Source organism: Antennarius striatus, chromosome 21 (genome assembly GCF_040054535.1).
Source record: "Antennarius striatus isolate MH-2024 chromosome 21, ASM4005453v1, whole genome shotgun sequence".
In the NCBI taxonomy this organism is placed as follows: Eukaryota; Metazoa; Chordata; class Actinopteri; order Lophiiformes; family Antennariidae; genus Antennarius; species Antennarius striatus.
The window spans coordinates 10,010,554-10,023,374 of NC_090796.1; the positions used below are offsets into that span (position 1 = coordinate 10,010,554).

The window sequence follows — 12,821 nt, forward strand, 5'->3', positions numbered from 1 at the left end:
CTGGACAATAAAATGACAATGGGATGTCAAAAGGGATGTCATATAATTACTGGTATGTCTCATACTCATGACTCTTACTTCCATGTCCACTGTATTGTAAACCCTATCTATCCTCCCTCTTTCCAAATTTGCTGAATCTAGGGAAAGAATTGAATAAAAGTTTTATTAAAAGTTCTGGAAGTTTTTACACTAATGTCTGCAGCTTCACCTCACAATCTACCATATACTGAACACATGAAACAGAGCACTTTTTTTTACCAGCGTCACATTTCGTTTGACTTCCCTGGATGAAGTCGGAGCCCTGGGGACAGGCGCAGGTGTAACCATTGGGTCGCAGCAAACACAGGTGGCTGCAGGTTCCCTTACATGGATTCTTCACTGGAGAGTAAACATGAAGTGTTTTGATTCCTTTGCTTCAACTTTTTTACACTTACACATAATGTTTTTAGCAATGGGAAGCAGCTTACTCGCGATAGAGTTATATCTCTGCTGCTGGTACACTGAGACCTGGGACAGCCAGGGCCCACCAGTCAGCAGCTTGATCTTCAGTCCATGGCCAAACTTGTCCTGCCGGAAAACCTCACCTCTCTCCTGAGTGCTCCAATAAATGTGGTCCTCGAAGACGCACACACTGAAGGGGTTTCTCACGTCTATGTAGGTGAGATCCGATAAATATTTTAATCTCAGTCATCTACTTTCTTTAAAAAAGGAAATGTATATCTAGAAGTCTAAATCCATTGTCACCTATGTAGATGGCAGTTTTGCGGCTGTCTCCTGAAGGCAGAACAGACTCTATGCGGCTTTCCTTGGAGTCCGACCAATAGATTCTGTCGTCGTTGGTGAAGTCGATTGACAGTCCAGTGGGCCAACCCAGGCCATCGGCCACTAAGACTTTTCTGTTCTGTCCATCCAGCCAAGAACACTCAATCTTGGCTGCTGAACCTCGATCTGCCCAATAGAGCATTCTGCAGAAAGATTCGTACTTAGTTTTCTGGAGTATGAGATGAGATGGGTTGAGGTGTCTTCATACTATGTTTTCTATCATGGCTACAAGAAAAAGAAGAACTGATATACCTGTATATGATTTTGTGTTTAAATTATAGTAGTAAGCATGCAAAAAACAGCGACCAAAAATGAGATGCTCCCCCTTATTTACTGCAGCCAAATTCCGCTATCTCACCCTAGTCGTGGGTTGACAGCCACAGCAGACGGGTGATCCAGCTCAGTCTTGACAAGGTGCTTTCGATAGCGTCCATCCAACATGGCCACTTCAATCCTGTTCAAGCTGGAGTCTGCCCAATAAAGGTTCCTATTTGTAGGAAAATCATTCATGAACTTTACTTTGCACTTGTAAACTTTTTATCTTTATATTCAGTTGAAGAAATCAAAGATCAAAGGATGTTGGTTTGCACGGACCTGCCCACCCAGTCAACGGCAATGCCGTCTGGTTTGGTGATGTATTTGATGCCGATGTCAACGGCAACAGCAATGTTGTTACTGCCATCATCCACTGAAGGTATGTAGGCTCGCTTAATGGCTCCTGTTTCAGAGCCCTGGCTAGCTACGGTGAAGTATACCATACCTGGAAAAACAGAAGATTTTAGATTTGTCAGTACTTTCAATTTGTGTTGACTCAGTATTTGGTAAATCTGCGTGTGGCCTACTGAATCCAGTGTTGTTGTGGTCCCAGTCATAGTCAAGAGACATAATGTGTTCCTCTTCTTCCAGGAAGTCATGGTAGGCCTCAGTCTGTAGGTTAAACCTTCTGATTTGAATGTTCTCTGGTAGAAGCAGCAGTGGAGATGCTCCTAAGAGGCACAAATGTCAACACTCTGCAACTATAGCGAGGGACAAGATGACCATGCAGGCCTCCATCTTTATTTTTATTAAGTACACACTGTTTTGCTAAAATAAATAAATATTGTACTAAACACTAACCACACTGTTTTGTTAATAATGCTTGTTAATAATGCTTCAGTTGTAGAAACAAGATTTTTCTTTCTGCTACAAGATTGAACTACACAAGCTGTGAATTTATTTGTATTCGTACTTTTACTCATAAAAATGTTGTTCTCACCTTCAGCCTCACACAAATTACCATTGCCCGCTTTCCGGTAGCCGGGGGCACAGTCACATTCGTAGCCACCTTTTGTGTTTTTACAGATCTGAGGACAAGTACCATACACCTCACACTCATCAATATCTAGAGAGCAAGACGAGAAACAGTTTAGAGGAGGGAGATGTGCTCATTTGTGTGTGTGTGTGTGTGTGTGTGTGTGTGTGTGTGTGTGTGTGTGTGTGTGTGTGTGTGTGTGTGTGTGTGTGTGTGTGTGTGTGTGTGTGTGTGTGTGTGTGTGTGTGTGTGTACCCTGGCAGGTGTAGGTATTGTCTGGGTCCACTTTGTATTCAGGCCTGCAGGAGCAGATGAAGCCGGTGCCATTCAGGTTAGTGCACACCTGTTCGCACAGATTCATCTCACAGTTGCGATCATGGCCAAAATCTGTAGCCAAGACGAGACAGAACGGGTTGTCTTCTGCATTCTCAATCAGTTTTGTGTCTTGAATACTTTGGATGAACATTATGCCTTTGTGTAGAACAGTGCAGCTATTGACCATATACAAATATTAGATCACAAAAATTCCCTATACATGTTGACTATAAATCAGTCAGCAGACTACACTATTTGTCTCTTCTGTCATGTCCATAGAGCTGTTTCACTGTTTTGAAATAATATTTATGCATATGCATCAGAAAGAGATAAAAGAAAACACCCTAATTTTGACATTCACGCTGCATGGAACAATTTTAAAAGTAAAACCTTTTCTTTTAAACTAGAAAGTTTCAACACAATTTTTGCATCTTATATCTGTGAGATCCCTCTCATAATGGTAAGAATCTTCATAATTAGTTCATAACGTAATCTTATTGTATAATTATGAGGTCATAATTGGTTTTTGAGCCAACCATGGATTAGTGGTGGAAAATTAATGGATGTTTTTTCTTTCTAATAAAAAACTGATTTTCTTTTCCTCAGAAAATGTAATGCACTTCAGTTTAATGTTGCATTTTGGTAATTATATTATGTGTATGTCTTAATAATACATTTCTTAATGTCACTTAACAATTATTTTTGGGGTTTTTTTGTGAATTCATTGTGCTGCAAATCATTGGAGGGTTCTGTTGGATCTGTTGGGTTTAACTTATTTGGGATAGGATAGGATGACGGCACTTGCACACGCATCGGCTCCTCTCCCGCTAAAGAGGTTCTCTCATGTTTTTTTACTGCCTGTGGGTCTGAGAGGACTGTAATTTCATCTGTGTTGTATGTCATGCATATATGATACATTTGACAATAAAGTAGACTATGACTATTATCCGACTATAATTATTTTTTAAAGAACTGGAAACAACATCTTAAATACAAAAACTAAAAAAAAAACCCTCTACAATGGAGCATTTGTGGTCCCCCACTGACAACATGTAATAACCCACGTTAAAATGACATTAAGATGATGAGCAGTACTACTCACTGCAGCCTAGTTCATCAGTGAGGTCCCCACAGTTGTCGTTGTTGTCACATACATATTGTAAAGCCACACAGTGTCCGTTGGAGCATTTAAACTCGTCCAGTGTACAGGGGGGCAGTGTGGGCTCTTGGCCTGAGAAGGGCACAATCAAAGTGACCCATCAGCACAAGTATACAGCAGGCATAGAGTGAACCCATCTACTACTCCACTTGTCTAGTTTTGAAGAGATTTCAGTCAAGCATTCAATGTAAGAACATACTTATATACTAAAATCCCATCTCTCAGCTGAAGTCACAGCTTCTCTTGTTTGTATCCCACCTAACACCAAAAATGCTTGAGATGAGCTAGCCAATGTCCAACAACTATATAATCTCCCTTCAAAATAATTTGCTGTGATAGATGTTGAAGCCGATTATCTAACAATATCATAAAACAGAATATTTATCTGTCCCTTGTCCGTTTCAGGCTTTGTTTTCTGCGTAGTTGCACTGATGTCATGTTAGGATTTTCCATCTCACTAGAGGAAGGTTCAGGAGGAATTAGTGCAGAGATTAGCGTTCCAGAAACATGATGATGATGATGATGGATAATGATGATGATTATGATGATGAGAATATGCATATAAAAACAATAACCTACTGTAGTAACACCTTCATAACTCACTCAAATATGGGGTTATCATAGTTCAATTTATGTAAGATGTCTGCATGTTTTTATGTTCACATTTTTCCTTGATTTAAACACAGCGCTTCAAAATGTTCTCATTGAATGTTGGCTCTACCACCGCATACAGGAAGAAACCAGTTTTGATATATTGAGGATGATAATATGTAAATATTAGGTGTGAATCAACATTTATTTTGAGGGCGTTTGTGTGTGAACCGTACAGAGTTCCTTTTCCTCATCACTGCCATCTCCACAGTCGTCCTTCTGGTTGCACATCAGGCCAGAGTAAATGCAGTAGCCGTTGGCACAGCGAAATCTGGACGGCATTTCACAGGGGACGCTCGCTGATCAAACACAAAAATGTGATGTTGTCATCTGTATACTTCTTTGTTGATTTTAATTTGTCTATATGTAAGATGAATAATGAGCATCTCAATCCTTATGTGAAGTTAATTAGTTACAATTATTAAAATGATAGTTTGTAGAGGTGGATGATTATGTTAATCACATTGGGATTAATATTTTTTTTAATTTTGTAATTTTTAAATTTTTGACATATATTGACATATTGAAAATTTTGACATATTGACATATTTATTTCCCCAGGACTGTTTGACATAAAATGACACAAATGTTTCTTACAGCAGAGCATGAGCTGTTCGTCAGAGCGATCCCCGCAGTCATCAAAACCATCGCAAACCCAGCTCTGACTCACACATAGATGGTTCAAACACTGAAACTGGTCCTGAGGACACCAACGGCCTCCGGGGTAACGCGTAGCTGTTGATGTGATAAAGAAATAGTCATAGATATTAAGATTAAACAGAGCAGTAATGTTATGACGATCAAACTAATATAGGACTGGTGCTTTTAGGTAGAATAACATAATGGGAAAAATGAGTTTCCTGGGTTAAACTATTTAATTTTTTGGTGCTGTTTTCATGCGGTTTTACTCACGACAGCTTGTCTCATCTGACAGGTCCTGACAATCAGCCCGGCCATCACATTCCAGACCAGCAGGGATACAGTGACCTGAGTCACACTGGAAAAAATCCTGACGACAAGTTTGTAACTCTGTGAGAGAACCAGAATGTTTGTGAGGGTGTATGTTCATTCACAATGGACAATACATCAATCAGATGATTTGTGTGGCGCCTCCTCACCACAGTCCAGCTCGTCTGAGTTGTCACCACAGTCATTGTAATGGTCACACACCCAGTTTCCAGGGATGCACTGGTCACTCTCACATCGAAACTCACTTTCAGAACAAGACCTTGGTTCTAAAGATCACAATTATGATAATAGGGAAACACAGATCTTCAGAATTAAATACGGTTTTAGTATTCACATGCACAACCTGAACAAGCTATGCAAAAAGGCTGTTTTTTCGAGCACACTGATGATGAAATAGGGGACTTTTGTTATTCCAAATGAACTCTGAACCCAAAACACAGGCTGAACTGAAGGAATATGAGTACTGTTTTGTCATTGTGTCCTGATGGACACCCTGTTCTTGCTGGGTTGTGATAAATTGAGCTGAAGCATTACAACACTCACGGCAGTTCCTCTCGTCTGAGCCGTCACCACAGTCATCAAAATCATCGCACTGCCAACGGATTGGGACACAGCGGTGGTTGTCACATCTGAAATCTCCAAGTGGATCACAGGTCAGGTCCTCTGTTGAGGATGGAGTCAGAAGTGGACAACTAAAAAGATGTTTTGCCTCCACATTTAAACTGAAGGGAGCATCTCTCTTGTCTCTTGTTTTGCATTTATATTCACATTTTGTGCTTGTTTCAATGTTCCTACTAATCTAGACCACATTACAAAAATGATTAACAGCGTTTTAATGAATTGAAATTTATGGTACTTTCTGACAAAGCATGCTTTATTGACAACTTTTGTCTTGGACCTGAACTAGTTGACACAAAAGCACTGACCGCATCCTTCCTCATCCGTCTTATCGTAACAGTCATTACTGCCATCACAGCGGACCCACTGAGGCACACACTGGTAGCTTGTCGTGCAGGAGAATTCCGTGTCATCACATTTGTAATCTGGACCATCTAGACAAGGAAAGAGTGAAGTGAACCATAGCAAGGAAAGAAGTGAGAGGAACAGAAAGCCACAAACGAATTGCCACAAAGATAGGAAATTGTGAAGAAGATAGGAATGAGAAAGAGCACACAGAAGGTCAGTACAAGCAGAAAGATGAGATTGCAAAGAAAACAAAAATACAAAATCATCCACTCACTCCAATTCCTGTTAGGGGTTCTCAATAAACTATGCTTAACAGAAATTTTGGTCTCATAGGTTTAATTTCAGCCACCGCCAAGGAATAAGACATGTGATTTATGATCATCAGTTTAAACTGACTTTGATTCAGTCAAACCTCAATCAAATTATTCCACTTACTGCAGATTTCAAACGGCTCATCTGATTGATCCCCACAGTCATCCTGGGTGTCACACACATAGCTCATGGGCAGACAGAGCCCATTGTCACACTTGAACTCTCCCGGTTGACAGGTCCTCTGAGAACAAGTCTCTGCGTCCTCATCGCTGCCATCAGAACAGTCATTTATTCTATCGCAGTGCCAGGACAACGGGATGCATTTCTTGTTTTTACACTGGAATTGGCTTTCTTGGCACCTGTGGTCACCTACGGGGACAAAGAGCTACTTGAGAAGTACCTTCTGGTGATGTAAATTTAAAATGTGAGGGCTCCTATAATCTTTTATTTTACTCCGTTACGGTCATTGTGACAAGTGTCATACTGCAAAGAGCTGCATCTTCATCTGAACTGTCAGGACATTCTGGGTGGCCGTCGCAGATGAAGCTGGGGTAGGTACAACTGCCATCCTGACACTGGAACTGGCCAACAGGACAATAGCGGGGTGGGCAGGTCTGAGGTTCATCGGAGCCATCACTGCAGTCTGATTGGCCATCACACTTCCACCATATAGGAACACATCTGACAATTTCATGAATCAATATGTTATATAAGCTGTTGTAGGTTAAAAAATTCAGTGTTTGCGTTTTCTACAATTTTTTTGCACAGTTGTTAATGGTTTTCCTGGTTTGTTTTTGGCTGTTCATGTTTTTTTTTTTGCCTTCTATTTTAATCTGTTTTCATGCTTTTTAGCATTATAGTTCATTTTTGCCATACAGTTCATGTAATGATTTGTGGAAACATCTAATGACGTATTTTTCTGTTCCAACATCCAACATCTGTTCCAAATCCAGCAGTGGCTTATGAAAAATGTAACGAGGCAATAAAATAACCCCATTCACTCCAATTATTTTTCAGAAGTATTAATGTAGTTAACTGTGGAAAAAATAGAATGAATAGAATTCAGACTGCTACGAAATAAAAAAGTGTTTATGTATAACTGACTTTTCATTGTCTCCACAGCGGAACTGGGTGCTGGAACAGTCAGCGACACACTGGATCTTGAAGCCCACAGAGATTCCAATGAAGTGATCTGGACACTGACATGAAGCCCCCTGCCCACCAGCGGCAATAAGACACAAATGGCTGCAGGTCAGGTGATGTGAGGTGCAGGGGTTTTCACCTGGGGAATAAGATGAATAGAATAAGTGTGCTGCACCGCACTGAGACAATAAAAACTATCATCATTGGCTAAGATGAACACACCACGAGGCTGCCTGTAGGGGTGGTACACGTGAATGTCATAAGGCCGGTGTGTGTTATTGCCCATGACTATTCTCTCTGTGCCAGTGTACTTATGGGCCTTCTCCACTGTGTGTGTATTCCAGTCTGTCCAGTACACCCAGTCCTCAAACAGTGAAAGAGCAAAGACATGGGGAAGTGTACCAAAAATGGCTCGGTGTCGGTTTTTGCCATCCATATCTGCAAAACTGAAGTTTAATACAGTTAACAGAAGTTCAAAGCATTCCCAATGGTGATATTATAAAAAACTAAAATGTGGAATTTAGAAGCCCATTGATGAATAACACATGACCTACTCCAGGAAGTTAAGGTGGGAATCAGCAAAAAAGATCCTGTTGGTAGTGTAGTCTATGGTCAGAGCACTAGGCCATTCCAGCTTGGTTGTGATAATGGCACTGACATTAGTTCCGTCCATACCAGCTCTGCCAATATAAGCTGTGTCACCCAAGTCAGTCCAATACAGCCATCTGCACAAAAAGAGGACAGAAAGGAAAAAAACCCAGGAAGTGATCAAACAGAAGAGACATAGTATCGAGTGAGTAATCCTCTGGAAAGAAATACGATAAATCTTCAGGAAATGTTAAAAAGCCAATTATTCCTAATATACTTGGAATTTCTGATAATGGTTCACTAGAATATATGAGTCATGTTCATATATGGACGTATGAGTGAATCAGTACCCATATTTAGGGTTAACAGCCACAGAACGAGGTCGGCTAATGACATAAGTGACATTTCCATCGGTGAAATCTCCAGACAGCAGCCTTTTCTGGTAGCGGCCATCCAGCTCCATCACATGAACAGAACCATAGTAACTGTCAGACCAGTACAACTTCCTGCAAAAGGCACAAAAATCCTCAATAACATCCATGCAGTCAGGTGGACAGTCAGACTAATTAAATAATTCTGAAATTTAATCTAATCTAATCTATACTTTATTCATCCCTCTTGGGGAAATTCTTTTTTTTTTTTTTTTTTTTACACCTCACATACCTGCCCACCCAGTCCAGTGCCAGGCCTTCTGCTCCAATTACATCTTCTGCTACCATCTCCCTTTCAGTCCCATCAAAATGCATCCTCTCAATTTTTCTCATCCCTGCATCCAGCCAGTAGAGCATCTTCTCAGGGTCATCAAAATCTAACCCCACCACATTGGACAGCCCCTGCAGGACTATACTCATCTGTGACCCATCTATTGTCACATTACGGATGTAGTAGCGGTTGCTGTACAACATGTATGGGGCAATGCCGCTGTTTTGACGACAGGTGCGTCCATCTGCCTCACGGATGTACCCCGGGGCACATTTGCAGTAGTATGAGCCAACTGAATTTTCGCAGATCTGGCTGCAGACAGCGGGTGTGCTCAAACATTCATTGAGATCCTCGCAGGCCTTGCCATCTGGCATGAGTTTGTAACCAGGGTGACAGGAGCAGTAGTAACTAGTAAGGGTGTCAGTACAGACCTGAGCACACTTATGGACCGATGGGTTTCTGCACTCATTGATTCCTGAACAGAACACGGAAAGAAAATTAGGAGAAAAGCAAGAAAATGAGCTGGTGCAAGTTTATAAGCTGATTTAGATGGGATTTTAGTGAAAAAGTTTAAATTTATAATATTCTAAAGTCAGAAAAACCACATAACCCAACTCAAGTCAGTAATCTATAATTTGACATAATATTGATTAAAAAAAACGTGCAAATATATTTATCACAAACAATGTTCATATGTAAAGATTTTAGCACATCAAGTACTAAACGTTAATTGAAACTTTTCATCAGTTGCTGACTATATCTGCCAAAAATGTATGCATTAGCTTTTAATACATCTTTTTAATATTTGCAACTAAAGTAAATGCAGACAATTTTCATGAGCTACAGTTTATTTCAAAACTTGAAATTTGTTGTCATGCTTTCCTCTAGTTAAAAACATTCAAATTATGTGATCACTTCACATTTTTCAAAACTGTGACAATGTTATACTACTGGATGTCTCACCGCAGCCTTTTTCGTCGCTATTGTCCTGGCAGTCCTTCTGCCCGTTGCACACCTCGCTGTTGTCAATGCACTGGCCTGACTTGCACATGAACTGCAGGGGAGCGCAAGTGGGCTGAGGTGTAGTACACAAGCTGTCTGCCTCATCTGAGCCATCCATACAGTCACTCTCTCCATCACAGGTAAAGGAGGCATCAATGCAGGCTCCATTAACACAGGTGAACTGGTTGATGCTGCAGGGTTCATATTTACAGTTCAACTCATCACTGCCATCCCCGCAGTCGTTTGCACGGTCACAGCTGGGAAGAATTCATTAAAATCCAATCAATGAGGAGAGAACTGATGTCTGGAATGGCAAATAAATGCTTGCTTTGATTCACTCATGCACACTCACTGGAAATGAGTGAGGATGCAACGCCCATTAGAACAAGCAAACTCGTTCATGTGGCAGGTGCGGTTGGGGCAGTTGTGAAGCTCATCAGCTGCATCTGCACAGTCTTTTTCTCCATCACACACAAAGCTTAAGGGCACACAGCGTGGGTGGCCGGGGTACCAGGTTACACAGGTGAACTGGTTGGAACTACAGTTTCGTTGGCCTGGAGAGGAGAGAGAGCCGATCGGACATATAAAGTATATGATACCATTAATGTGTGTGCAAGATCACACATTCACCTGTGAAGTCAGAACACAAGATGAAAGAATAAGGTGGCAAAAAAGTTTGAATCTGAGGAAACATATTCTGGCCTTTTAAAGAAATTATAAAAATGTATTTATATTATCACATTTCCACAATTCTTTCATTAAATGTAAAAGTGCTGTCTCACCACACTGCAATTCAGGAACCTCATCACTGTTATCCCAGCAGTCATTGTTGCCATCACAGACTACTGACTGAGGTACACAGTTTCCATTTGTGCATGTGAATTGATTGGGATTGCACGTTTTAATTTGGTCCTCTGCGCAAGAAGACAGAAAAAGAGACATTTTTAAACAGATGATGGATTTTGACGTCCTGGGATCACATATGAGCTGCTCATTGGCTTGACTTAACTAAAAAAAATGAAAAGTTAGACACATAAAAGTAATTCTTGTCGGTGTTGGGTGCCATACTCTCAATTAGCACTACATTTCATGCTCCTTTGATTTAAAAAAAAAACTTCTTATATTACCATCTATGTAGATTGATGTATAACTGATTAGATAACTTTTTGCATTACTAATACTAATGTGTGATTAATTGTCATTAAAAAAAAAAACCAACCAAGCAAAGTTAATTGTTGTTGAAATCCGGTGGAGAATGGATTGTAGGACTGCATATAATGCACTTAATGAGAACATTACATTACTTGTCTTATAACAACAAATACTAAAGCAATTATATCAGTCATTGCTACGTTTGTATAATGTTATTCAGAAAAACAATAATAGCCAGAAATCACAAGGACAAAAGTCTTCTACTGCAGTGGACTCAAGATGTCCCTATGTGAACATACTACATATGTGACACGGTGAATGTCCAAGATGCTGAAATCACAAACGCAAATGCAGAGAACTCACCACAAGACAATGGTTCATCTGTTCCATCCCTGCAGTCTGGGATGGAATCACACACCCAAGAGTGAGGGACACACTTTCCTTCATCGCAGCGGAACTGGTCCGGAGAACATGTTCGACCCGCTGAAGCACCATATCACAAATACTCAGTTACCCAGGTACCCTTGTGGGTTTTGATTAAATCTACTCATCATTTCAAATTCAAGCTTACCTCCCTCTTTCCTACTGACATTCTTACACATTTGTGAACTTAATACTATGTTTCCAACTTACCACAGAACAGAGGATTCTCATCACTGTTGTCACCACAGTTGTTATAACCATCACACAGGCTTTCAGGGTAGATGCAGATGTTGGTTTGGTCACACTTCACTTGGCCTGCAGGACAGGTCCTGTCGGCTTCCGAGTGGAAAAGTCAAAACATCAAACACAAGATAAAAGACACATGATTATTGGTATGAGACGAGACACATGTATTGACAACTGTGTCAGTTATCTTTACAACTTGATAAAAGCTTTGCTCAAGGGAATGCCAATATTAAATTACGTATATCATCAATCACCAGTCATGGAATTCTTTATTATTACTCACGGCAATTTATTTCATCAGAAGTGGCGTTGTCTCTGCAGTCGTTCCATCCATCACAAACAAAGGTCACACTGATGCAGCGTCCATTGCTGCAGGTGAACTCAGAAGATGGGTTACATGTGGGGAAGGGGCAACCCTGCTCATCACTATTGTCGCCGCAGTCATCTGTGTAGTCACAGGTGTAGCCAAGTGGCACACAGCGCCCATTGTCACAGGTGAAGTCCATGGCTGAGCACGTGTGGAAAGCTGGACATGAGAAACAAAAGATTTCTGATTCACCTTCAGATCTTGACATTGTGTTTTGTTTCTTTGAATTTTTTTTTATTTTTTTGTATTTTAAGAGGATGTAACTAGATGTTATTATTTTCAAAATGCCACTACTCACAGGCAGCAAGAATTCAGACAGAAAAGTCATCAACAAAATAGGTGTCTCTTTCTCACTGCAGCATTTCATGGACCATTTTATGGATTTGAAAAATCAACAGTCAAACCATGTTGATGGAAATTACATGAAGATATTACAAAAAGTCTTTTCTTATTTAGTTTAAGCCTCATGTCTTACCACACACTCTCTCCAGTTCGTCCGACTTGTCCTGACAGTCGTCATAGCCGTCACACTTCCAGCGTGCTGTGATGCAATTCCCATTGAGACAGGTGAACTGCTCTGGTTGACAGCGCTTCCCGGTGTCTTGGATACAGTCTTTGCCATTATTTGCCAGGTACCACTTCCCTTGATGAGGACACTGACACTCTGGTCCTGATGGGCCTGCAGCAGAGATTTTTCAGGTTTTCAGATTTAT

At 40.7% G+C, this 12,821-nt stretch overlaps 1 protein-coding gene across 1 annotated transcript in view; it reads right to left on the minus strand.

Annotated features, from left to right (window-relative positions):
- Positions 1 to 12,821, minus strand: part of lrp2b (low density lipoprotein receptor-related protein 2b) — a 36,724-nt gene that overhangs the window by 2,718 nt on the left and 21,185 nt on the right. Inside the window, exons 44-72 of the mRNA XM_068306166.1 lie at positions 12,584 to 12,787; positions 12,025 to 12,267; positions 11,706 to 11,831; positions 11,436 to 11,555; positions 10,703 to 10,834; positions 10,273 to 10,474; positions 9,882 to 10,177; positions 8,880 to 9,393; positions 8,567 to 8,722; positions 8,183 to 8,353; positions 7,851 to 8,074; positions 7,590 to 7,767; positions 6,970 to 7,166; positions 6,609 to 6,854; positions 6,134 to 6,259; positions 5,751 to 5,870; positions 5,357 to 5,473; positions 5,151 to 5,267; positions 4,836 to 4,973; positions 4,415 to 4,537; positions 3,531 to 3,659; positions 2,369 to 2,500; positions 2,078 to 2,203; positions 1,665 to 1,808; positions 1,417 to 1,582; positions 1,181 to 1,309; positions 745 to 965; positions 468 to 650; positions 259 to 378 (exon numbers count right to left, since the gene is read on the minus strand). Of these exons, the coding sequence (XP_068162267.1) occupies positions 259 to 378; positions 468 to 650; positions 745 to 965; positions 1,181 to 1,309; positions 1,417 to 1,582; positions 1,665 to 1,808; positions 2,078 to 2,203; positions 2,369 to 2,500; positions 3,531 to 3,659; positions 4,415 to 4,537; positions 4,836 to 4,973; positions 5,151 to 5,267; positions 5,357 to 5,473; positions 5,751 to 5,870; positions 6,134 to 6,259; positions 6,609 to 6,854; positions 6,970 to 7,166; positions 7,590 to 7,767; positions 7,851 to 8,074; positions 8,183 to 8,353; positions 8,567 to 8,722; positions 8,880 to 9,393; positions 9,882 to 10,177; positions 10,273 to 10,474; positions 10,703 to 10,834; positions 11,436 to 11,555; positions 11,706 to 11,831; positions 12,025 to 12,267; positions 12,584 to 12,787 (5,100 nt within the window). The remainder of the gene's footprint in view (positions 1 to 258; positions 379 to 467; positions 651 to 744; positions 966 to 1,180; positions 1,310 to 1,416; positions 1,583 to 1,664; positions 1,809 to 2,077; positions 2,204 to 2,368; positions 2,501 to 3,530; positions 3,660 to 4,414; positions 4,538 to 4,835; positions 4,974 to 5,150; positions 5,268 to 5,356; positions 5,474 to 5,750; positions 5,871 to 6,133; positions 6,260 to 6,608; positions 6,855 to 6,969; positions 7,167 to 7,589; positions 7,768 to 7,850; positions 8,075 to 8,182; positions 8,354 to 8,566; positions 8,723 to 8,879; positions 9,394 to 9,881; positions 10,178 to 10,272; positions 10,475 to 10,702; positions 10,835 to 11,435; positions 11,556 to 11,705; positions 11,832 to 12,024; positions 12,268 to 12,583; positions 12,788 to 12,821) is intronic.